The following is a 27,906-nucleotide window of genomic DNA, read 5'->3' as shown; positions in this document are numbered from 1 at the left end:
AAAAATTGAAGTTTAATGGTTAAACAGAAATAAAATAAATAATAACCGCCCATTATATATCGGTAATACAACATTTTTAAATAAAGCCTTCTGAAATTTTTATTTTGCATTTTTAGATTTGTGAGGCATTTTGGGCAAATGTTTTCAACAATTTTTGAATAAAGTATATAGAAAAATGTTCAATCTGTCATTTGGCATATAAATATTTTTTCGCTCGCAGCTTTAAAAGCTGTGCTAATTTTTAAAACTAAGCTTGTTGCCATATGGCAAGGTGTTAACTTGCATTAGATTGCAGAAGAAGTTTATTTGCGATTGAAACCAATACAAAACATTTGTTGCCATATGGCAACATTAAAAAAAAAGCACTTAACAAAAAAATAAAAAAAAAATTTATTTGTATTGTTATTGGTCCTAAAATAAATACTCAGACAAAAATTTGGATTTTTTGGATGGCGCAATAAAAAGATGTAGCGAAAAGGTTAATTGTTGAATAACTCGAAAAGTATTTGACGAATTCACTTCAAATTTTCTCACAATATTTTTAGGATATTACACTTTAAGAAAATGCAGAAAAAATCAAGTTTTTTGAAAATTCTGACTACCCCTAACCGCTTAAAAGGTACGTACACTCTCAACAAGGCCTTCAAATTACAAACTTGAAAACACTTTATATAAACGATGGTAATGGTAATGGTTGTACGGGTTAGACTAAGGCCTTTATGCACTGCGACCAGATTGGTCTATTGTGCGCCCCTAATTACTTAATTGTAATTCTTTAGTATAGCGAGGAATCGAACCAGCCCCTTGGAGGGAGCAATTGTCGGTCTTCCTCCTCTAGTAGGTACGAGCCCAGGATTCTGTGTCTCCTGTGGCCTAATGCCTCACAGTTGGTGATCGAGTGTTCGATAGACTCCTCTTCATCACAGCTGATATAGGCAAAGTGACCTGCAAATGCTCCACAGAGCAATCTGAGGCCCGTTTTATTTAGGGTTAGAGCAGATTTTGCTCTGTTGGCATTGAAGTTTAAACGTTCCAGTGTTCCATGACTTTAATTTAGATCCAGTTTTTCGTTTCCTATTTTATATTATTTTTGTTAAAGCCAAAAAATGGGGTTGACCCTTCTGCCCCTTTTTTGGCATAAAAGTGATACGATAATTAAATTAGTCGAAGCCGTTTTCCTCCGCATTTTCATTATATGGATAGTGTCGTAATCCCTGTCTAGCAGCCAGTGATGATGATTACTTTTAAATTTTCTATTGAAAAGTTTTGCACATGATTTTTCCAAAGATGATATTATAGTAAAAATATTAGTATGGGAAAAAAGAAACCCGTTATCTTCACGGCAGATAGCTGTAGTGATCGATGATTGACGAAATGTATCGATCAAATAATTTAAAGCTTATGCTCGTTGTCAAAGTGAAATTTTACACAAAAGGCATTGCTTTTGAAAACTGACTGAAGTGTTAAATTTGCCTTATTTTCCCTAGTGTCCAATAGTGCCAAAACCTTACGTTCATGCGCTAAAAGAAATTATGTCAATTTGACTGTTTTATCATGCCCCTCTTTTCGTGCAAACATATTTATGTTCACGCTTAGAAGTATGCATGTAAGTGTGAGCTTATAAAATTTTTATCTCCCATACAAAAAAGGTTTAGAAATGCTTCACGTTTGTTATGGAAAAAATAATTTCTTCCACTTCGCTTTCTATACACACACATGCATATGTTTGTATATACGGTACTTTAGCTATGGACGAGTAATTTTTGTAAATAACAAAATCATATTTATTTTAAGTATTTAAGTGATACAAATATTATCATACCTAAAATTGTAATTAGCTTAATTTAAATATATTTTATGTGTACATAAATATTCATGTCTGTATAAGAAATCGAGAAAATGTGTTTGTGTACATAAATTTGTCGAAAACGAAAATTAATTGTAATCTGTTAGTGAAATAAATATCGAATTAATTAATATAATAAATATAATTTTCATTTCAAATACTTAGACATGTGCTTGAGGCATTAGGGGTGAGAACTAAGTGGAGTAGATGGTAAACGTTTTATTTTTTTGAACAAATTCAATTCACTTTGCACCCTGCACAATGCAGGCTGCTTACTGTATTTACTTGCATTTGGTGCCTAAATGTAGGCAACGACTATTGCTCACGCTCACTTAAGGGGTTATATACCTACACTTTGAATTTTCAAAAAAACGATTTTTTTTATTTTCTTTTTTTTTCTTAATGTATTATATACACACTGAAAATTTAATATCGTTCAGGTGAATATTTTCGAAGTAACACGCAAATTTGAAAAGGCGTTTCTGAGTGCTTGAAAGTACAAGGCAAACTTTAAACGCGTTTTTCTTAAAATGGTGTTTTCAAAGTCGGTGGTCAACATCACTCGAAAACGGCTAATCGTCTCAAACTTTAACACGAGCTTCATAAATATAAACTTGTAGTAATTGATCGAAGATTTTTTTTTACCAATACATCTTTTTTTTAATTTTAGGGCCGAAATTTTGATCAACAATCGATTTTTTTTTTTTTGAGAAACCGCCATTTTAAAAATTTATTTTGCTTATTCCTTCGATAACATTACTTTAACGAAATCTGTTTGGTTTTTTAATTTCAGAGGATCCAGTTCAGAGATGTAGTGGTCACCGCAAAACGTCTTTTTTGACAGGAACTCCCAGAGATCAGCTGTAGCTCCCTTCCAAATAAATATATAAAGGTTGGCAAAAAAGTCTTGCGGTATTTTCGCAAGCTTGTCTTTGCAAGCGCGTAGTTCTAGTTATATTCATCGCATCGGTTCACGCTAGAGCTTTTTGGAAAGCTCTTTTCACGTGCTAACACGTGTTTGATTAATTGTTGTTTGCTTTTAGTCGTTCGTGAGTTATAGCGTCGCAAACATGGAGCAAAATAAAGAGAAAATACGGCATATTTTACAGTACTACTACGATAAACGCAAAAATTTATCTCACGCTGCCAATAAAATTTGTGCAGTTTATGGACCCGATACAGTTTCCATTTCCACCGCACAACGATGGTTTCAACGTTTTCGTTCTGGTGCAGAGGTGATCGAAGATGCGTCACGGTCCCGAAGGCCTGTCGTCGAAAATTGCGATAAAATCGCTGAATTGATCGAAAGAGACCGGCATAGTAGCAGCCGTAGCATCGGCCAAGAGCTGGGCATGAGTCATCAAACCGTTATAAACCATTTGAAGAATCTTGGATTCAAAAAGAAGCTGGATGTATGGGTGCCACACGACTTGACGCAAAAAAACATTTTTGCCCATATGGATGCATGCGAATCGCTTCTGAATCGCAACAAAATCGATCCGTTTTTGAAGCGGATGGTGACTGGCGATGAAAAATGGGTCACCTACGAATACGTGAAGCGCAAACGGTCGTGGTCGAAAAGCGGTGAAGCTGCCCAGACGGTGGCCAAGCCTGGATTGACGGCCAGGAAGGTTCTTCTGTGTGTTTGGTGGGATTGGCAGGGAATCATCCACTATGAGCTGCTCCCCTATGGCCAAAAGCTCAATTCGGACCTGTACTGCCAACAACTGGACCGCTTGAATGCAGCACTCATGCAGAAGAGGCCATCTTTGATCAACAGAGGCCGAATTGTCTTCCATCAGGACAACGCCAGGCCACACACATCTTTGGTGACGCGCCAGAAGCTCCGGGAGCTCGGATGGGAGGTTCTTTTGCATCGTATAGTCCGGATCTCGCACCAAGTGATTACCAGCTATTTCTGTCCATGGCGAACGAACTTGGTAGTCGGAAGTTGTCCACAAGAGATTCCTGTGAAAATTGGCTCTCCGAGTTTTTTGGCAATAGGGAAGCGAGCTTCTATAAGAGGGGCATTATGAAATTGGCATCTCGTTGGGAACTCGTCATCGAACAAAACGGCGCATATTTGACTTAAATCGCATTATTATAACCAATTTTATGAACAATTGAAAATTCAATAAAAATACCGCAAGACTTTTTTGACAACCTATATTTTTACTAATACTAAATCTTGAAATATAGCTAAAAGATAGCACAATGTGTGTACAAATTTTTAGATCAATAAACTTAAAAGTTTTCTTAGAAAAAATTCTGGAATATTCGCTTTTTTTTCGGCCTTCTAACTGTATATAACCCCTTAAGCACATACCTTCTCGAAATAATAACTGCATAGTGTAGCATGATTGAACTGCCAACATCTATATGTTGCTCATTTGAAGCACCTAACGGGAATACGAAAAGCTTTTTGGTTCTGCTAGAAAAGAGATTTGACGTTGTCGATTTAACTTACTTTATAATGGCAAAGTTCGATTTGAAAGATGAAAGTGAAAAGGCCAAACAACGGCGAGAACTGATCGAATGGAAGTCATTTTTGCTAAAGAATAGTGTTCTGGACCGTACAAGACAATCGATTTCCCCACGCCAAACAAGTTTCTGACTATGACTGAACAACGAACCATAACGGATCAAAGGTTCGAGAAGAGTTGCCTTATGTATAGGCTTGGCAACTATGTAATTGCGAATTTCACTCATAGATGGCTTCAATTGAATTTTTACGTTTGCAGACGTAGTACTCGTACAAATGTAAAACACATTTTGTTATTTGATAGTTGGCAATTCAGCTGTCAATCAGTAAAAAAAGTTGTTTGATCGGTGCGTAGTTTGGCGTTCGTTGAAAAATGGAAAATCAAAGGAACATTTCCGTCATATTTTGCTTTTTTTATTTCGGCAAAGGGAAAACCGCATCGCAAGCTCATAAAAAGTTATGTGATGTTTATGATGATGAAGCCTTAGAAGAACGGCAGTGTCAAAATTGGTTTGCCAAATTTCGTTCTGATGATTTTTCACTAAAAGATGAAACAAGCTCTGGTCCTTCAGTTGAAGTCGATGACGCTCTAGTCAAAGCAATAATCGATACGGATTGTCACAGTACAACACATGAGATTGCAGAGAGGCTTCATATATCACATAGATGCATTCAAAATCACTTAAAATAATTTGGCTATGTTCAAAAACTCGATGCATGGCTTCCTTACGAACTGAAATAACTGCAATTTGCTAAATAAACGTAATGAAAATTATCCATTTTTAAAATGACTGATAACCGGCGATGAAAAATAGGTCGTTTATAACAATATCAAGCGGAAAAGATCGTGGAGCAGGCCAAGTGAACCAACTCGAACAACATCAAAAGCTGATATTCATCAAAAGAAGGTTTTGTTATCAGTTTGGTGGGATTACAAAAGAACTGTCTACTTTGAACTCTTACCACCCAACCGAACGATCAATTCTGAAGTCTACATTGAACAGCTAACGAAATTAAGCAATGCAGTTGAAGAAAGGCTGCCCGAATTGACAAATCGAAAAAGTGTTGTATTCCATCATGACAATGCAAGGGGCCACACACATCTTTGGCTCAGCAAAAATATTTCGAGCTTGGTTGGGATGTTTTGCCACATCAGCCATATAGTCCTGACCTTGCACCATCTGATTACTTTCTGTTTCGATATTTACAAAACTCCTTGAACGGTAAAAATTTCAATAATGATGATGATGTCAAATCGTACCTGATTCAGTTTTTTGCTAATGAAAACCAGAAGTTTTATGAATGTGCGATTATGATGCTGCCTGAAAGATGGCAAAAGGTAATTGATCAAAATGAGCAATACATTACAGAATAAACTTATTTATTCCATGAAAAAATTGTCTTTGATTTTCTAAAAAAATCCGCAATTACTTACATAGTTGCCAACCCAATAGTTTTATAAACTTTTGCCACGTGCAATGAAAGAAATGCAGATATATAATCAATTATCTTTATTTATATATATATAATATATATTTTTTTACAAAAACACAACATTCTATACAATTCTAAAATATTTACGTATATATATTAGGGCGAAAATTTTTTTTCGCTACCGCTCAAAGCAGATTTGGATTCCATACAAAATTCTAAGAAAAATAGAATAACTCTAAGGTCTAAATGACCAACTGCCACCAGAACCTAATCTCACATAGCTCTAAAGACAATTTCGAGCCCCCAAAATTTTAAAAGAAGCTACATTTCGTTATTATTAATGGAAGTACCTATTATGATTGTCAATTTTTTTTAATACAAACTGATACTTTGGAACTATTGGGAGGAAGAATTTATGTTCGATAACTATTTTTTTTATTAAAAGAACTTTAAGCTCGCACTACAAAGCAAATTCTGGCAATTTTTATTATTTTATAAGTATATATTGTATATACTCGTCCAACTATAGCATAGGGCATCAATAACTCCTCTTCGAAACATCGAACACGGCTTTGTGCAAGGGTCCTAAGTTCATTCCAAGTATTATTCAAAGACCTCAGTACCGACTTCTATTTCGGGCTGTCTGTTCGAAAGGGTACCATCGCATAGTTCAAGGACACCGCAGCGCCTGTTTGGCGATGTTGTCGTCAGTCTTCCTCAGTGTGTGGCCGATCCATTGCCATTTCTTTCTGCCGGTTTCAGTCGCCACATCGGATTGATTAGCCTTCCTCAGTAATTCGGTGTGAGGTAAAGTTCGTGGCCAGAAAATTCGCATCACGCGGCGCAAGCAGCTATTAATTGGAAGCGTTTCGAGAAGCCTTATGATCATTGCGGTGACCTTCCACCGTTGTACAGTCATATAGCGTTGAATATTCACAGTTTGGTGCGCGTAGTTATGTTAATATATTGCCAGAGCGGTGCAAGAGTGCCGACCGGCGCTTTGACTTTGGTAGGTGGAGCATAGAGCCTCAATAAACAAATCGTAATTTGATTTATTTAGAGCTAGGAATTTAATTTGACTCCAGGGGTGGCCTGTTTTTTTTCGCTTCAGCTTCAATTTGTCGCCGCCACGTGTTGGCTGGTCTTTCGCGCCTGCGACTCCCTTAGGGATTTCAGTCTAGTGCAGCGCTTGTGATGTCATCTTGGGGCTTACGCAACGTATGCCCGATCCAACTCCACTTACGATGCTGGATTTCTCTGTGAACTAGTACTTGCTTTTTCACATCCCAAAGGTCAGCGTTACTTATAACATGAGGCCGGAATATCCGCATAATCCTATGCAGGCAGCGATTTAGAAAAGATTGCAAAGTTTGTAGTGTGCACGCCTTCATGTTCGTCAGCGAAAAGTGATCGCGTGTAATTTTTTTTAATATATAAATCAAATTAAAACTGACAAAAAAGCAAAACTAATTAAATTTAACAATTTTGTTTTTTTTTTATTAACAACCTTTCTACAATTATTTTGGTTTGAGACAATTTTTACTTTGGATACGAGATTTTTTATTTTCAACTTTGTATCTTCAAAAGCCATAACTGCCTCTCTAACTATTTATTAACTAAAGATAGCTTCTTTCATAATTTTGAAGAACTCGAAATTGATTTTCGAGCTTTGCTCTAATGGACTTTTTTCTTACAATTTCATATGGTATATCGCATGGATTACTACTTCCGTTTTGCTCAATTTTCACCGCTGAAGCAACAGCAGTTCTCTACGCCACAGAATATTCGTCAAAATCCAAGAGGAAGTTCCTCATATGCACAGACAGCATTTCCTGTTTTCAGGCCTTAAAAAACTATAATAACTTCTATCACATTGGTGCAACCATAAGAAATATCCTGATTTCTCAACCTCATAAAATCAGAATCATGTATGTGCGAAGGCATACATGCCCAAGCGGCAATACAATCGCTAATACTACTGCCAAGGAAGATATGAGCATTACTCCTACTACTACATCAAATCTTATATATCAAAATGATGTTTATGGACTCATAGATCAGCAAAGGCAAATCAAACTAGTAGCTGACTGGGTTCACTATAGCCATCACTACTCCAGCATTAATCCTAATCGTACTAAATCGTACTATCATCCCTCCCATCTAACTATACCACGCCCTACACTCGTCTACGCATTGCCCACAGTGTAACCACTGATACATATCTACTACAAGGGAGGCAACCAAGCCTGTGTCCATTTTGTAATACTCCAGTCAGTATACGGGACTTATTAGCCTTTTACCCTGGACTAGATAGACAGGGCATCAGAATTTGTACGGTCATGATGCGCTATTGCTGCTAATCAACCCTTTCGTTTCCAACATGTCCAAAATCTATAAATTTCTGAAGGACTCCGATTTTTTACGACGTATATAAACCAGCAATACTTCACCAGCCAGCCTCCGTTTCTGGCGCTGCGTTAACATTTTGTTTATTAAATCACTTTATTGCGGCCGCCGTAGACGAATGGGTTGGTGCGTGACTACCATTCGGAATTCAGGGAGAACGTAGGTTCAAATCTCGATCAAACACCAAAATGAAGAAACATTTTTTTCTAATAGCGGTCGCCCCTCGGCAGGCAATGGCAAACCTCCGAGTGCATTTCTGTCATGAAAAGCTCCTCATAAAGAATATCTGCCGTTCGCAGTCGGCTTAAAACTGTAAAAAAATAAAAAATTTAAATAAAATAAAAAAATAAATTTAATGTAGCATCCGAATCTGTTCGGAGCGATCGTGCGAAAAAAATCGTTCCATGCACATTGACCCACCCTAATGCATATACATACACTTGTAATTATTATACATTTAATTTTGTTTTCCACGGCTGTGCCTCTAATAATAGCAAAATAAAATTTATGAAAGTATCTACAAAAATCTCATTCAAATAATAGATAATTAATTGTACGTACACAGATTTTTTATAAATTACAATAAACTAAAACTACTTCCTTCTTTATGCATAAAATATGTTTCATATTCCGTTATGAACATATTGCGTGACACGCTTACACTTGAATTTAACAACGCTAATTCCACAACCCTACTAACTGCGCAACTCCACCTTCGTAGAGCACCTTTGGTTTTTTGCTGTCTATTTACAATTTCAGTTACACATCAAACTTATAGCTAAGGCCTTACAAATAAGCGTAAAGTATTTTTCGCAGCGATCACGTATGTATGTATGTATGTACATCACCTTATGAATACTTTACAATTTTCCGCCACTGAGCCACATTTGTATTTGAGCAGAACTGCGCCCCTTCGTCTCCAACACCATGAAAGCCACGTACAATGTGGCCGAGAGCATGCAAAAGCCAAAAAACCAAAAAGTCATATCCGAACCCCAAGCGGTGATCATCGAGCCGAAGCATTTCGTCACCACGAAAACCGAGAACCAATTGGACATCACAGTCAACGCCACAGCAGTCGCCTTTACATCGGGCAAGAAGAGTTCGCCCATCATCATCCAGGGTATGGGGCCATAACCCACTGAGAAGACGATCATGAAGAGGACCACGCAAAGTAGTGGAAGCCAGCCAATAGACGAAACATCTTTGCCACTATCCTTCATTTGGAAGTAGATACCCAAAACGGCTAGGCAAATAGTCATCATGGTGCTGCTAAAGAGTAAAAGCACCTTACGGCCAGCACGCTCGATCAGTAGGGAAGATGCTAGCGTCATAACGACTTGCACGAAGCCGACAATAATTGAGCAAACGGATGGGTCCAAGGTGCTGCCAGCCGATTGAAAGATGGGCACCGTATAGAAGATGACGGCATTGATGCCCGAAAATTGCTGGAAGAACATGAGCAACATGGAGATGATGAGACCATGGAAGGCGGCACGATTACGGAAGAGATCCATGAAGGAGGCATCCGAGCCGGCCTGATCCAAGTCTGCTTGTATCATTTGTATGGCAGAGCGTGAGTCACAGTAGCGACCCCAAAGCCATTTCAATGACAGCGCAGCATCACCGCGACGACCCTAAAGAAAAAATGAAAAATAATTAAATGGAACAAAGTTGAATATTTTTATCTTCGTAGTATAGATAATAAATTTAATGCCAGTATTCTCAACTCACTTTTTTCAACAAATAGGTGGGCGTCTCTGGCAGTATCAGCATGCCAATAAAGAGCGCAATCGGCACCATTAGACACAGTACACTCAGCGTGGTCCACGAGACAACTGCGCCAATGAGATAAACCAAAAGTATGCCAAAGGTCAGTAGCAGTTGGAAGAGTGTGCCCAGGGTGCCACGTATGCTCGTCTCCGCGATTTCGGATATGTACATCGGTGCGACTACACAGAAGCTGCCGGTTGAAACACCTATGAAGAAATAGTCCGTGAAATTTGCTCAAAATTAGGTTTTTCTAATCTTGGAGTTTCCCTTACCTATTACGAAACGTCCAAAGTACAACATTCCAGCCGATTTGGCAAAGATGATAGCCAGCCATGCCACAATGAAGGGTACATCCATGACAAGCGCGGTGTAGCGCCGGCCAATTGCATCAGCTATGTAACCAGTGGGTAGAGCGCCGACGAAGGCACCAATAGCAACCAAGGAACTGACCCATGTTTCTATAACGAAAAAAGAAAGTATTGTGAATAAGAGAGGCTTATTTTATTTTATATGTAAGAAGCATATTTCGTACAAAATGAGGAAACTAACGGGTGTGGCGGTCGAGATGTTTATATGTTTACTATACGAGTACAACATCAAGACGCACAGCACAAATGGGAGGAGGAGCTCAGCCAAACACCCAAAAAAGGTGTACGCGCCAATTATATAAATATATATACGAGTACATGGTCGGACTTATCAAGGTACAGGGTTTTTGGTAAAAGAATTTTTTCTATAAAAGAATTTCGGGAACCTATCTTTTTGAGAATGGTAACACAAATGGCATGTCAAATGTGTTCATAATTTACTTAAGGGTTTGACATTTACGAAATGGGACGCTATATGCTTGAACAAAATTGGGAAATATTGAAAACCTATTTCCAAAGTGGTGAGTCTTCTTCTTCTTCACATTTTCACATCGGTGGCTACGTCAATAAGCAAAATTGTCGGATTTTGGGCTCAGAAAATCCACACGTTACTGTAGAAAAGCAAATGCATCGACAACGAGTCACTGTTTGGTGCGGTTTTTGGTCTGGCGGCATCATCAGGCCATTTTTTTCGAAAATGAGCGAGGAGCCGCGGTTACAGTAAATGGCTAGCGTTACCGTGACATGCTCAACGAGTTGTTTCCAAAAATTGAAGAGGATGACATGGACGACATTTGTTTTCAACAGGACGGTGCCACTTGTCACACTACCAAAGTTACACTCGAACTTTTGGCTACCGTTTTTGAAAACCGAATAATCAGCCGAAATTCCGATATCAATTGGCCCCCTCGGAGCTGTGATTTAAGCCCGTTGGACTATTTTTTGTGGAGAGCCGTTAAGGACAAATCCTGTGCGAACCATCCCGAGACGATTGATGCTTTAAAACACGAAATCGAAGTTGCCATTCATGAAATTGGAGCCCAAACAATCGAAAATGTGCTTAAAAATTGGGTTGATCGAATGGTCTGCTGTAAAGCCAGTCGTGGCAGTCATTTGAACGATATTATTTTTCATTCATTAATGACAATGTTCAGTCTTCAAAAGAAAAAAAAAAGTTTGAAAAAATATTGATTAGTTTTTTTTTATAGCGATTTTCACTATTAATCAAAATTTGTCTTAAATTATGTGTTTTGAACGGGATTTCGTGTGCCGAATCGGTGAAAATGTTGCAGGGAGCCTTTGGCGAGTGGGCTTTATCAAAAATTCGAAAAACAAGGGTCTACGAGTGGTATAAATCTTTTGCAGATGACCGAAAGGTCGTGGAAGATTTTCCCCGATCTGGTCGCCCATCAACGTCTTCAACGGATGAAAACGTCGACAAAGTCAAGGAAATGGTGCTGGAAAACCATCATTTAAGTTTGAGGGAGCAATTCGCAACATTTAACACCATCAATGGGGCATGAGACGCGTGACTGCTTAACTCGTTCCAAGAGAGTTGAATTTCTTAAAAAAAAATTCATCCGTCGAAGGTGGCTGAAGATGCCAGGAGAAGGATGCTTGAGAGCAAGTGAATTAGGACCCAACGTTTATCCAGTGCATCAGCGCATCATAACAGGTGATGAGACGTGGGTATTTGAGATTGACATGCAGACCAGTCGACAGGCGGCTGAAAAGCGCTATCCACATGAGCCGAAACTCAAAAAACCACGTCAAAGTTGGTCAAAAGTGAAGGTCATGCTACTCGTCTTCTTTGATTATCGTGGTGTTGTGCACTTGGAATTCATTCGAAATACTTCTACGGTAAATAAAGAATATTATTTGGAAGTTATGCAACGTTTGAGAGAGAAAGTGCATAGGAAACGGCCCAATTTGTGGCAAGAAAACTCATCGATCTTGCACCATGATAACGCACCGTCTCCCAAGGCTCATATTGTGAACACTTTTTTGATTAAAAACTCGACAAATATCATCGAACAACCATCGTAATCACCGGATTTAGTCCCCTGTGACTTTTTCCTTTTCCCAAAACTTAAATTGCCAAACAGCTATCAAAGCAAAATTGGCTCATTTGTCGCCGAGTATTTCCACAATTTGCGCAGAATTTAACACAAAGTATGACTCAGTCAAACAGTGATCGCGGCTCTGAATACGCCATGGTGCAGATCCAAACTAGGCAACTCCTATAAGAAGGAGATCAAATCTCTTGGGTGTGCTCATAACAATTCTTTGAGCTGGACATAGGAACATAGAGGGAAATGAAAATGCAGTTGAGCTTGCCAGGAAGAATACTGAATTGGTTTCAGGGATCTCCTACCCAGTCTTCGGCATCGCTTGACTGTTAAAAGGAAATTCCACAAATAGTTTCTTCGGAAAGTACAGAAAATATGGAATCCCATGTGCTATTTCGAACACCCTTTGGCTCCAGTACAATGGGCGGAGGACTCAAAAAGTCTTGGGGACCCCACGACATTCAATTTCCGAACCCGTAGCTGTGTTTACCGGTCATTGAACGATCGGCACACACGCGGAAAAGCTAGGGTTGCCATTTAACCCCCACAGCTTCTGCCTGACCTTTCAGAGAAGGAGACTTGTGAGAACTTCCTCTGTAAATGTCCGGGTTTGGCAGCTAGACGAATAAGATCACTGGGCGCTCCTTTCTTCGACAGCCTGGGGCAGGGCGCCAACCTAAGTCCCATCAATCTTCTCCATTACATCAACGGCTTTGGCTGGCTGTAGATATCTGCCTGTTGGAGGTCTCATAATGGTATCAAAACGGCGCTTTAGTGCTATTTAGGGAGTGCCGGACTGGTACTACAACGATTTCGCCTACCTATGACTAAAAGATGTGCAGCCATTACAGCTACTGGTAGTGACTACATATTTTATTGAATATATTCCGCATAATAAATATTATAAGTCCATATAATTCAGTTTTATAGAACCGAATTGGTCAAATAGTTTCCAAGTTGTGACTGTCACGCTTCTATTAACCAGACTGTATATGAGAACAAATCGTAGGCGTACGAATAGTGGATAGGACAAGTACGAATGCATATATAAAAATTTAGATGTATGTGCAAACACAATTTCTAGGTTAACCACAAACATTTATACTTTTATGTATGTAAATGAACTCTTACATAAAGTAAAAGCGAGTACAACTACCGGTACAGTGCATTGAATTTCTAATTTACTTAATGCAATGTATTTATAAAGTTCATGCTCGCATTTACGTTTGCTAGTTGGCTTGTGGTTTGGCCATGAATCAATTGAAATCAAAAACGTTTGTGTATTTGCTACGCCAGCAGGGCGACGGAAGGCTCCGCTCACACACCAGAAGCACACAACTTGTCTGAGAGTGAAGAAATGCGGCGTTCAAAGGGAAAGGAGTGAATATTTCGACCTGCGGTTGATTGCATTTTAGTATCAACGACGTCGCCGCACACACCCACACGCTGCGATGGGAAAGCGCCAGTGAGTGCTTTCAAGTGGAGTGGACTACAACTGCTGAAAAATGAATAATAGTAATCCTTCCCATTACAAACATACTATGTATGTATATGTATGTATACAAATATGTATGTATGTGTATGTGTAAATGTAAAACAGTTAACTTTAATAAGGCAGTTGACTTTAACTTTGACAATAAAAGATGCAATCAATCAATTTGAAGTTAAAATTTCCAAGTGCGATTGCTAAATGAATTGACTTTTTATGTCTCTTGGGAAAAATGCTTACTTTTTCAATAAAATTAAGCCATGGATTGCGTGAATGCCAATAACTAACAAAAATATATACGGCATGTCGTAGAACAGGGCTGAGGTAAAATACACTAGTGGTCACTGAAATCCTGGCACTTGTGTAGGGATCAATTACAGTTGAATCTCGACGGAATCTAGTAGACTTTCCTTTTTTTATGTCACTTAGTTCACATACCTTTATTTGTCATTATTTGGGTGTGCGATGGGTGAGCTGTGAACGAAGTGAAAAAATGCGGAATCATAAAAAATTAAAGCATGCGGTAGGTACGTAAGTGAAATGGCTGAGGTACCACTCTAGCACTCCCTAAAGTGCCGATTTGGTACAATTTTGACGCCTCCAACAGTCAAATATTTACAGCCAGCCAGAGCCATTGATGTGATAGAGAAAATTTATTGAATTTATTTTGGGGCACTGCCCCTAGCAGTCGAAGAAAGGAGCACACAGGTCCCCACAGCTTCTGTAATGGGGGTTAAATGGAAGCTTAGCTTTTCTGCGTATGTGCCGATCGTGCAAGGACCGGTAAACACAGCTACGAGTTCGGAAATTGAATGTGGTCAAGTCCCCAAGACTTTTTGAGTCCTCCGCCTATTGCAGTGGAGACAAAGAGTTCCATCTTTTCTTCGCTTTCCCGAGAAATTAGTTTTGCAATTTCGCTTTAAACAGTCAGGGGAGGCCGAAGACTGTTTAGGAGATCCCTGAGATTAATTCAGTCTCCTTCCTGGCAAGCTCATCAGCAATTTCATTTCCCTCTATGTCCCTACGTCCTGGAACCCAGATCAGAGGAACCTTACAGCAGTTTCCTAGTTTGGATCTGCACCATGGCGTCGTCAGAGCCTTGACTATAGGAAAAATGTTCCCACGTACCCTAAGCATTTGGCATGACAATAGGACCGCAAAGACTTCTGCCTGAAAAACACTACCAGTATTTGGCCATTTTGAGGAAATAGATAAATTGATTGATTTAAAAAAAACGGTTCCATGATGGAGCCGTAAGTGAAGACAGAGGTACCAGCTTCGGTGTAGATTTTCCATTCGTTCCAATCCTCCCTAATTCGAAAAATTGCCTGGCACGACCTTCAAACTCCAGTTTACGGATAGTGAGATCTATCCGAAGTTCTTAGAAATACGGTGTGAACTGCGCAAAAATTCTACCATGTCGCTTGAGAGATTACCTTCAGAGGCCAACCTCCTTTAACCTGATTGCACTTTGAGCAGTGAATGAGATAAAGCTACAATTTTAACTTTGCATCTGGAAAACTACACTCTTCGCAATTTAGTGCTAAAGTTCTATTTTTAAAAGCTATAACGTTTCCTTCAACTATGTAATTTCAACTTCCAGGTGGCAAAAATAATAGGTACTTTAGAAATACTTTGTCAAATAAAATTTTAAAAACTCATTTAATAAATGAGTTACAATTTCCACCAAATGCTATGTATTTTTTTTCGATTATTATATTAAAACAGCTAAGGGATATTTATACAACATCCTGATCAAAAAGTTCCCAGAATATATTCAGAAAAGTCCATCAAGTCTTCAGTCTGCAAAATACTCCCCATCAAATGCAATGCACTTATGCCAGTTTTTCACCCAGCTCTCGAAACATTTCTGGAATTCAATTTTCGGTATAGCCAGCAGAGCCGTCTTTGATTTTTCATTTCTTCCTTTTCGCTGTTAAAACATATTCCCTGCAGTGGTTTTTGACTCGATCAAATGATGACACTGTGCGGCGATGCGTTTTTATGGGTCAAAATCCGCGAATTGTTTTCCCACAAATCCTTTCTTTTTTGGCGAATTGTAATGATGCGTTTGATGAATGTTGGGTCGGTTCAGTCTTGTAAAACATGTTTTTGGCGCTGGTCCCTTTTTTGTTCAATGTTCAAGTCTTCTGCCAGCTTTCTGATAGTTGATTGTTTATGGTTACTGATCTACTAGACTTTCCCTTTATTTACGTTTTAATCAGTTTTCGATGTCGATGACGAACATAGTGGCACGTCATCCTCTATCGGCACACGACCTCTTCTGAAGCGTTCATGCCACTCATAAACGGCTTCTCTCTTTAGAATATCATTGCCGATACAGTTTCTATGGTTTTCACACCATTAAACCCATTTTTAACGCAATATTTAATACAAACTCTTCGTTGCAAATTCAAATCCATTTTTAAAACTATAAAAACTCGAAAATACGTAGAGAAGCAGATTTACTCACTACAGCGGAACTTTTACGAATGCCAAGCAATGGCTATAAAATTAGGATGGGAATGTTAATCTCAGATGTGACAACCTAATAAAAACACAGAACTCAAATCAGTTGACTTAGGAAATTACCTGGCGGTTGTTCCGGGAACTAAATTTTTAAACTTTTTATTTGGAAATAATATCTAGGCACGTATTTTGAAAAGCTCTTTAAGAATAAGAATTACTTTTATTTAAAATTAAATTTATTTAATGCAAAATCATAGTAAGCATTTCAAAGTTCTATTAGAAAAAATAGTATTTCAATCTGTTAAAAAATATTTGTTTTATTGCATTTTAAATATTATTTTTATTCAATTCACATTTTGCCTTATAAATGCGCCTTTTTTGTTAGGTTATGCAAAACTCAGTTTATGTCAAACAAAATCTACCAGGAGGGATCAACTTCAAAATACAGTAAATTTTGTGGAAATCAGAGCATTCTATGCACAGTTATAAGCGTACATAGATACCTATCTTGAGTCTTTATTGTATAAAGATTTACAGATTTACTTACGTTGTTCGAGCGTTAACTGTAATCCCGAAGAATCCGCTGCTGGCGTTGCAGGTGTCGTCGTATTGGAAATAGTCGAATTGGAGATGGTCGAATTTGTAATAGTCGAATTTAATTCCGTGCCAGTATTCGGTGGAGGGGCGCTTATTTGTGGCAACACCGGTGAAGTCCATGCTAATGCTGTGCCAGCGGATACAGCACCCAGGCAAACTGTGATAAATATTTAAAAATAATTATTAAAATATTTCAAAAGCCTTTTCTATTACAAAGTTTTTATTTCATTGTCACACATAAATGCATATATTCATTTATTGAAAGTCAAAAGATTGACAATCTACTGACCACAAATTAAAAAAAAAAAGTAATAATAAAATAAAAATAAAAAAAAAATTTTAAATTTAATTTTGAGGCATAATTTTTAAAATTTGTATAGCTCGTTGCTGTTAGAATACATGTATACATACTTATGTTAACAGTTCCTTGTATAGACAGTGGAAATATTATATAATTTAGCACTTACCAACCAGCGCCGCGAAGTACTGCATCTTCTTGGAGGTCTTGACCACACCGTCCTGCAGTGGGTCGTAAAGCATCGGATTACGCGCCCCGGGATCATTATCCTCTTGACTGACGGTCTGTTAGGAAGAAAATTAAAAATATGTTTTTAGTAATATAATTTTTTTTTTTATTTAGCTTTTCAAAAAGGCAAATTAAAATAGAAAATCCCTGTCTAATATTAAATTGATAATATTGTATTCTATAGAGATTTTCCATAAGAGGGATTAAAAATGGAGTAAAACAAGCTGCGTGTGAGGCAACCTTGTTTTCTTAGCTGAAAAGCGCACATAGGCCAATATGTATGGAATATCTCGCGAGTGTCCGCCGTGACGTCGCAGCAGTCGGTAGCAGAGATCCGTGAAAACTAATTATCAATGACTCTGTTGCATGAATTCGGACTTATATTTTATATTATTATATTAATCAATATAAATATTTTTATATTGATTTGTAAAACATCAGCCGATTGTGGTTTCTTGCCAGAGATCTGCAACTCGAGTAAATCTCACAATAAAAAATAAGAAAAGAAAACAAATTTCTCTTACTATGGCTTAAGGCTGTAATATATTTTTTATATGTATAACTTCTCTAGTCAGCTCAAGGTCAAATGATTTTAGTTGAGCTTAGAAGCATTCATGTTTTTTTTTAGATTACCAGATAGCAGCCCGAAAAACTTTATATCATTAACCATAACACGAAGTGTCCCAATTAATTAAAAATATGTCGTTTAGTTTAAACGACGTGGTAGTTTTTCATTATTTCCTTGCATGGTGAAAGTTGGCGTACGTTTTTCGCAAAGATGTTCCAGCTACGAGCCTGCCTTTTGGGACGCAAAAACATCAGCTTTGCACTGACAAGCCTTTAAGTAAAAAACTTTCTGCACGCCCAACTTATATTGTGGCTTCACAGTCTGCAGAAAAATAGTTGTCCGATAGTTTTCATTTATCTTCTTAACCTTCTCTGTAGTCACACTATCTCAAGATATCAGTAACCTAATCAACGCTTCTTCTTATTGGTATTTTTTTGCCTTTAAGCCACGAGTTTAATCCAAAATCCTTCAAATTTCTTCATACAAAGATGTTTCCTGAGTTAAGTTAAGTTAATGCTGTTGCCACTCTCCATAAGGATGTAAAGGGGTCTACTAGGGTCTGGAGGTCTACTGTGATACCACTAGTTTACATTCAAGTTCTAACTCCCAATGTGGTAAGACCACATCGGCTCTCTACCAAAGCACGAAAAGCTGCTTTTTGTCAGTTTCCTTCTCTTAAGCGCTTATTAAACTGTCGCACAATCGGGACTTTTCGACCAATTTTTGGTAAAACTCCTAGGGGATCCACGATGTAACCTTGAATACTCACCGGAAAAAATGGTATATACATTTTTGTGGTTGTTAAATCCGGATTTGTTATCCGTTTGCCTGATGGATACCTCCAAGGGTGCTACTAATTTATCATAAAAGTACCCCTCTTCAAGGATGTTGTTTGATTTAATGAAAAAAAATCACATTCGGACCTAGACAATCTCTTTCAAAATTATTTACGAGCATTTCAAAAAAAACACTATTAATATCGGTTGAAAATTGGCTCCTCTATGCTTTTTTGGTAGAAAAATACCCACTGTCTGTCTGGCAGATATATTTAAACTGATACGAGTATTCCCTTTAAAATTTCTTAGCTAAGTTCTTTTATAGATTTTTTTAATTTGCTTAAAAGTAGCAAACTGCTGTTAACAATTTTTTGTTTGACGGATTGCTGAAAAAATGATAAGTGTTGAGGGAAAAAAGTGTTTCATCTTAGTTAGGAAAGCGTACTCTAATGGTAATATGAGAAAATGACACTAAGTATTTGTGGTCCAGTTTATTGCAGTCTATGAGGATGGCGGCCACCGTACCCGAATGGGTTGGTGCGTGACTACCATTCGAACGTAGGTTCGAATCTCGGTGAAGCACCAAAATTAAGAAAAACATTTTTCTAATAGCGGTCGCCCCTCGGCAGGCAATGGCAAACCTCCGAGTGTATTTCTGCTATGAAAAAGCTTTGCCATTTAGAGTCGACTTGAAACTGTAGGTCCCTCCATTTGTCGAACAAAATCAAGACGCACACCACAAATATATACGAGAGTCGCTTTTTATAATTCTGGACTTAGGCGCCTTCAGATATTTCCATTTCCAACGCACTTAAAACATTTTGATGTGTGAGTAATATTAGAATTGATGCCTATAAAAATCATTAAGGGGGGACTCTACTGTAAAAATCAAATTTTCATGGATTTTGTTTTCATACTTGTATTAATTTAATTAGTAAAAAAAAGTTTAGGGTTACATAAACACAGGTCTTGAGTGTACAAAAAAATTTTTTAAATTTATTTTCATTTCAAAATGGCAGCTGTACAGCCGCTCCCCCGAAACGCCTTTTGAAATCTGCCCACACTGTCGCGCATTTAAAAAAAATCTGAAATGAAAAAAACCAAATTTTTTTTATTATATATCATTATTTTTAGTTGTTAAGCCTATTACTTGCAAAAAAAAAAATTTTTTGTAAAATTTTTGAAGTTTTTTAAAAAATCGATATTTTTTTGTTGTCATTTTGTTATTAAAAAAGGGGTTATAAATAATAAATTTTTTCCCACCATAGCTTTAAAAACTAGTAAATATTGTTAAAAATATACTATCAAAGTTTGAGCTTGATATGTTAATTTTTCACGGAGCTGTGATGTGGGCAATTTTGAAAACGTGGTTTCGAGAAAAACACGCTTAAACAATTGATCAAGCGCATATGACCGTAAAGCGCTCGAGCGCTCACTTTATAGCTGCTTTGCTAAAACTTTTATAACTTGAAAACTATTCAAGATTTCTTTTTAAGATTTTCATGGAACATTCTGGAGTTGTTTCTGAGTATGTTTCAACAAAAAGTAAAAAATCGATTTTTTTTAAGTTTTACAGTAGAGTCCCCCCTTAAGGCAAAAAATGGAATTAAATAGTGATTTTATACGAATATATTTCGCACTTTTCTACCTACAAAATAAAAATGCATCGGTGAAATGAAATCATTTTACGGCGAGCAAACATCAACCTTTAGCTGCATCCATAAAAAGCTGCTATAGTGCAATGGATTTTCTCGTGGTCGTTATTCTTTCACTAACAAATTCCGGGACGAGCGTTCAAAACCAATTGTTTTGTCAAAAAATATCGATGCTGAGCGCGAAATAAATGAGAGTGATTATCATGTCACACACCATGAGATTGTAGCATCCTTGGGCATTTGTATGATGAGCATCAATAAGATTTGGACTGATCACCTGGTAGTAAAAAAGCTGTGTTCGCCTTGGCGCCTTCGTGTCTTGGTCATTATGGAGAAAACAATAAAACAATTGGGAAACAATAAAACCGCTTGACCTGAAATATAAACAGCAGCCCTCGTATATATGTAAACATACATATATACTTATGTGGTTATATACCTATACTCTAATATTTCTCCAACTGAAAAAAAATCAATGGGTATTTGCTTTAGTGCAAAACCTTAGTCCAAAGTACAAAAACTTAGCAATGAACAAATACATTTTCGAAATTGAAGAAATTTCAGTATTTTCGTTAGCATCCAATTTACTCAAAATAAGTCAACCTGCTGTGCTTGCGTTTGAATTTTTCAAAAACTAGCTGCCAAATCGACTTGCTGTCCTTATCAATTGGTTGGCGTTTGTGGAATTTGCAAGTTCAAGTTCATTGACGTTGTCGTAGATAAAAGTTGTGTGGCTTTTTTTTCTTCTTGTTGTATTTCAAAAATAATTTTAACTTTTATTTTTTATTTCTATTTGCATTTTTTATTGCACTTTAATTTTATATGAATATTTGATTTTATAATATTTGCATTTAATTTCTCTTTTTTGCTTCGTTCCTGAACCATTTCGAAGCGCATACACAGCACATGCTGCTTACGGCGCCCCCCCTTTAGTGGGGGTAATGACGTTGCTAAATTTAAAAATGCTAAATGCTCTCACTACGTTCCTCACGTGCCTGCGAATTAGCGTAAGAGGCACAGAGGCGCCTCAGAAGCAGCGACATCAGCAAACAGCAACAGTTTCGTGATGCAATCAAAGGCAGCGCCAAAGCAAAGTTGACCATCAAATAATAAAAATACACATTCAGAGGGTAGACTGCGTTCTATATATGTATGCTCGCGCTCGATGTGCTTGTGGCGTATTTTTAAAACTCTGTGGGCGTGTCAAATACCAAACTGGCAAGCAGGCAAAAGCCTCAATGGTGAACATGAAAAATTTTAGATCCATAAAAACTTAATTACCGACGAATAGTTTGGACCAAATAACAAAATCTCTATGTGTGCGTATGTATGTACGAGTATGTATTTATTTTCTTAGTATTTTGTAAAAATTTTTTTGGCACGGAGCCATATACGCAAAATCATTAAATGCAGCGCGCATCCAACGCTACGAAGTTCCTTACTTTATAAATAAAAATGTATTTACGAGGGTGAGCGAGCTGGTTTTAGAAAACTGGCGATGCAATGATTTTGCTATAGTTTTCCTATGTGATTTTTAAACAAAAGGGCAGTTCGCAATTAAGTGCATATACGAATATCGAGAAATTTCTTCCAGATAAAGCACCTGTTCGGAAGTCTTTTATATGGAAGAAAAGAAAATGGTCAACACCTTAGCGAAAAAAAGTGTCAAAAATCAATCATTTGAGCGACTTGAAACTTTCAATTCATTTACTAATATTAAATGAGCTATAAAATTTCATAATCAGAATTTACCTAAAGACTCTGAATAACAGTTGCAAATTTTTGTGTAATTTTTGTTTTATTTATTTTTATTTTTATTATTTTTTATTTATTTTTTTAATTTTTGTGTATTTAATACAAAGTTTCGACCTTTGAATTATATGGTTTTTGCTATAGAATTGTATAGTAAAAAAGAAAATATAAAAAATAAATAAATATAAATATTTCATCGCACTCTTTTTATTTGTACACAGTTGCCAAGTTCGTGGTACCAGATTATTTGCTCTTGATCTTGAACTGAAATTTCAAAAGTCCGCTTTTAAGCGCAGCTAAAAAAAATTATGCTACCCTTAGCAGATTTTCGAAAATTCCAATTATAGATCACCCCGAGATTTCTATAAATTTATGTTAGAGGCGTCAATCCCGGAAGAGCAGATCAAAAGGGAAATTCAAAAAATAAGATAAAATTTTTTGTTTACGTAAAGCCCAGACTAGACTAAACATAACGTAATTCCATTTCCTTAAAAACTCGAGCACCGAATACTCAAATTGGAAAAAGTATTCGCGTTGTTCAAATTTAGTTATTTCTTATTTAAAAAAAATTGTTATTTCTTATTTAAAAAAACATATATTTTTAATAAGCCAAAATCCTTAAATTCGAGTCGATGTCGAAACAAAAATCTCGGACGAGAGCATCATTTTCGGCATGAACCGCTCAATCGACCATTTGAAGTGATTTATAATTCATTTTACATATCCAAGCGTGAAAACGTTGCACGGAAAATTGTGTTATTCAGTTGAGTAGGCAAAAAAAACGCTATTTATATAAATTCCTATGGTTCCGCAAGGGCAAAAAGAGCCACTTATTTAGAGAAATGTTAAAGATTTACATACTTTCTTTAAAGAGCGAACCGAGTTGCTCAGCACGCAGGCCCAGGAGGGAACTAAAATCAGAAGTGTTTCGAAAAATTTTAATTTGCAGCCATAACTCACCGAAAAAATGCAATAGCCTTTGCTATAGCAATCAATAAAGCACTAGGCCTGACGCTTCAAAGTCGGACGCCTGTAGACATCGCATGCAAAATTGCCGTTGCACGTACCGCAATCAGACTGAGAGGCTCGGGCGATAGGCTCGACCTCACTTATGGAAACTCAAGTATTTCAAGAAACTTTGGGTCCATCCCCCTATCGACGGATCAATGTACATCCTCGCTTAGTCCAAGCGAATATTTCTCTACCCACATTCCATCTCCTCCCTTGACGTTACATTAGGAGACAGGCCCGGTTGAACCTGTTCACGGATGGATCGAAGTTGGAAGAAAAGGTGGGCGGAGGAATATTCTGCGCGGAGCTTCCCATAAGACTTAAATTGAGGTTGCCGTACCGCTGCAGTGTGTTCCAAGCAGAGGAAGCCGCAATCAAAGAAGCAGCCCATTGGCTACTCACTTACGTATTAACTGTCAAGAGAGTAAATATGTATTTGACATAAGGCTCCTCTGGGTGCCTGGTCACAGCGACATTGCGGGAAACTGTTAGGCGGATGAGCTGGCCAGACAAGGGACATGTGAACTGGTTTTCCCGCGAGAGGATTGTGATACACTTGACCACCTGCGGTCTGCTCTTCTGAGGTTGACAAAATTTTATCTCTCAAACTTTGCGGGTGTTCTCACAGGCCTTAATATTAAAAATCTGATGAGCTTCAACAGCAGCATAAAGCGATTAACGCAGCCGCAACACAGTCGTAGTTCATAATCCAAACTATTTTTGTTACAGAATACAGAAAAAGAATTGTGTCCCGTGAGGAATCCCGAAATCTCAAATTATACTAAAATTATCCCGAAAACAACAATTACCCCAAATATTGGCGCATCTTACATAAATACAATATGTATACATTGCATGTAATATATGTATTTACATTTATACGAGCACATCACTTATTTTGGTTCGCATTGAAAAGCGCCAGCGCAGGTGCGCACTCATCATCGTAGTAGTTTTGACTGCAGCGTTAATGTTGTTTTGAAAATTTTGTTGGCAAAACATTTGTAAATATTGTTTTAGCGCATTATACCCATACATATGAGCATAGGTGGGCACACAAGCATACGTGCATAGTAGGGCGGGTCGATTTAAAAATGGCTCATTGCTCTGTGAAAATCGTATTCTAGGGATCAAAATAAGAAACTTTGCCGAAGGAACCATACCTCTAAAATGAATTCTGATGTCCCCCAATTTGGGTCGAACGAAAAATCCCACTTTGACCCATTTAGAGTGCTCCAATCGAGTCCAAATGTATAACCGACCCCCACTAACTTTGGACGGCCGATCCACCCATGCCAATGGCACACCCCCTGGAACTCCCCTAGGGGAGTTATGTTTTTGATCCCTAGAATATGATTTTCACAGAGCAATGGGAGATTTTTTTGCCTCCCCACAAATCGACCCGGCCTAGTGCATAGCCAATGACGACCGAGTTTATATAAATTTGAAAAAGTGTCGTCTTTGGCTTGCTTATAAAAATTGCTTTTCAGTCATATACAAATAAAGCAAAAGTTAAAAAATATTGCAAATGAAAGACTAAAAACAAAATTTTATTAATTTGGCTTAATTTTAAACTTGCATACATATAAACATGCCCGAGTGTATTTATGTCAAGATAATGCTCCTCATAAGTAAAATCCATACACCATTCACAAATGGCGTTCCACTTATGAACATCAAGGCGCATACCATAAATTGGATGAAAAGCTCGGTCAAGCACCTAACACAATGGAGATATGCGCCACTTTTATATGCAGACACGTATATATGTACATATATAACACATGGGCTTAAACGTCCTGGGCGTAACAAAGAACAAAATCAAAATTAGCTTTATTCATCAACGTCATTTCCATCAAGAACAACGCAATCATTCTAGCGCCCCTCTAACATTTCAATACCACTTTTGTAGAGCGATTTATCTTTTACCTCCTAATAGGCACCAGTTTCAGCGATAACCTCTTCATTCGAGCGAAATTTCTTACCGGCGAGCATTTTTTTTAGGTCTGCAAACAGCCAGTAGTCGCTGGTAGTCAAATCTACCGAATACGGTGGATGTGAGAGCAAATTCGAAGTTCAATTCAAGTAGGTAGTTTTGTCATTGTTTTGATTGACTTGCGACTCAGTGCGTTGTCTTGATGAAACAATTTTTTTTTCTTTGCTATATGCGCACGCTCCAATAACGACACGTAATATTCACTATTGATGGCATCTCGCTTCTCAAGAGAGTTGTTGAATATTACACCACCTTTCCAGACGATTGTTGTGCATTCAGGAGCTTCGACCAAGGTGCCAGTTGCTGTCGACTCAGATGAAGATCGTTTTGATTTCGGAGTGAAGTGATGTTTCATGGTTTATTACGTTTAGACCCGGCCAAGCACAGCTCAGAATTATCTACACGTTCTTATTTGTGGTCAAAAGTGAGCAAACACGGCACTCCCTTTAAACAGAGTTTTCTTATAGTCAAATGCTCATGCAATATACAGCCAACTCGTTCTTTTGATATCTTTGCGGTATCACTAACTCACGCAACTTCACTTTTCGATCACCCAAAATGATTTTGTGGATTTTTTGATTTTTTCTGGTGTTACCTCAGTTACATCTCATTTGGACCACCACTGCGTTGTGCATTAGCGGATGTCTCTACGACCACGTTTGAAGTCAGCATATCATACTTTTATTGTTGTTTCTGATGAAGCGGAGTCCCATAACACTTTTCAAGCCATTGCTTTGCTTGAGCGGTATTTTTCCATCAAGAAGCAGTATAAAATTAAAACACGAAATTCTTTTTGATCCATTTGAAAATAAAAAAAGTAGCATCACTTTTAGCACAATAACTCACGAACTAATGGAGAGAATATCATGAAATTTTAACAGCTGTCTTTCTAAGATTAGTACTAACTAAAAAAGAGATAAAAGCAATAAAACTAGTGCCATCTATGTGTTAGGCCCGGACTTTTCAGCCCATGTGTTATTCAATTTTCCAACTTTGTAGAAAAAGTAGAAAAATGTCACAATCTTTTCATGACAATCTCACGGTTCGTATTAAAATTTATGGAAAAGTAGAATTTCTGGAAAAATTTTTGGTATGCAGTTTTATAGTTTATTAAATTTTAGTAAAACAAATTGCAAGTGTGAAGTTTCTGAAAAATCTTCTTAATGTTTGTATAATATTTTTAGCTTACAATGTTAGGCGGTTTCTTCCATATTAAAAATTACTTTGAAATAATTTTGAAGAAGATAGAGGCTCAAGTAGTGAAAGCTCTATAAGCGCACAGCTCAGCGTTTCCAATACGAATTTCACAAAGTAAATAAAAACTTGAGATTTTAAATTTAATTTTCAGATTAATTTATCAAGATATTATACAAGATGGCGCAAAATTAGTCACGCTATAGAAGATTTATAATTTCTGTAAATGACGTTGTTTTTGAAGGCTCACTGGCTTTGACAAGCACATGAATGGAGTTCTGATTCTGCTATGGCGGCTGTAAATGGATGTGCTGAATACGACTAACTATAAGAAGATGCAAAATTAATCATTCAGTTTAGCTTTTGGGTAATGATTTTGTTTGATGGAAATCTTTATTTTGACCTTTACGCGCTCCATTGCTTCTCTCTTCGTATACTGCAGCTGTCGAGTTGACAAGTGTCTAATTAGATTGACGTACGACCTTATTTGCAAAAATTATAAATCTTTGGAAAGTGTGATTATTTTTGCGCCACCTTGCAAATATTATACAAATGAATAGTCTAGTTGTGCGTCGCCTTCGCAAAGCGGACATCTTATAAGAAAACAGTACTCATGACAGAAATATACTCGTACTCTGGGGCTTATCATTGCCTGAGAAATTTCGCTATAGTATAAGAAAATATTGCACAAAATCATTCTGATGCTTCTTGTCTAAAAAGTTGGAAAATGTGTCGAAAACCCCGAAATTGATTTTCATCACACTAAACTATAGAGTGTGTCAATAAATAACTTTAAAGGTTTGTTGCCGCAGTAAAAATTAATTCAAAGTTTGTTTTTTTTTTTAGAAAAATAAAAGCAGATATTTTTTTATATGGTATATGCAGCCAGCCACAAAAATATTTTAAGAAAAGATTAAGGGGGAACGCCACTGAAAATTAAAAAAAAATCGATTTTTTTTGTTTGCATAAATTGTTAGTATAACTACTCAAGAAAATGTGGTAAAAATTTTATTGCGAAATTCGCTTTATTCCCGATTCTATGTGCACTTAAGTGAGCGCCCGTCGGTTCGGCCCCGTAGAGCTTACGATACGATACTTAATTTCAAACACATTTTTCTCGAAACGACTTTTTTTGATACGGTGGCAACGATTTCTCGAAGACTAATGAACCGATTTTAATTTTCTTTTTTTCAAAATTTTTGTTATAGCATTGGCAATCGTTGTACGTAGCCGATTTTCAAAATTTTGAAAATAACTATTTTTTGGGCCTGTTGAAAATCAAAAAAATGGTGAAAAACACACATCGAAATTCAAATCACCACCATCGGCTATGTACAACGATAGCCAATATTGTGTAGATTAATAAAATTTTTGGTTTTTTGGTTTCAGATGATTATTCATTGCTGTATCGCTGCCACCAGATGACGTCTTTTTTTTAAGTCGTTACGTTTATTTACCCAAATTAGTCAATTTTCAATATTTTTTAATAAAAATTTAC

General features: G+C 37.2%; 1 protein-coding gene across 1 annotated transcript in view; it reads right to left on the bottom strand.

Annotated features, from left to right (window-relative positions):
* Positions 1-8,213: 8,213 nt before the first annotated feature.
* LOC129236029 (facilitated trehalose transporter Tret1-2 homolog) overlaps positions 8,214-27,906 on the bottom strand; it is a 49,311-nt gene continuing 29,618 nt past the window's right edge. Inside the window, exons 2-6 of the mRNA XM_054870201.1 lie at positions 17,401-17,515; positions 16,884-17,090; positions 10,214-10,399; positions 9,903-10,147; positions 8,214-9,805 (exon numbers count right to left, since the gene is read on the bottom strand). Of these exons, the coding sequence (XP_054726176.1) occupies positions 9,029-9,805; positions 9,903-10,147; positions 10,214-10,399; positions 16,884-17,090; positions 17,401-17,515 (1,530 nt within the window). The 3' untranslated portion in view covers positions 8,214-9,028. The remainder of the gene's footprint in view (positions 9,806-9,902; positions 10,148-10,213; positions 10,400-16,883; positions 17,091-17,400; positions 17,516-27,906) is intronic.

The sequence above is a fragment of the Anastrepha obliqua genome, chromosome 1 (genome assembly GCF_027943255.1).
Source record: "Anastrepha obliqua isolate idAnaObli1 chromosome 1, idAnaObli1_1.0, whole genome shotgun sequence".
In the NCBI taxonomy this organism is placed as follows: Eukaryota; Metazoa; Arthropoda; class Insecta; order Diptera; family Tephritidae; genus Anastrepha; species Anastrepha obliqua.
Note: the sequence above shows the minus strand (reverse complement) of the source record. Positions and strands in the feature narration are given on the sequence as shown.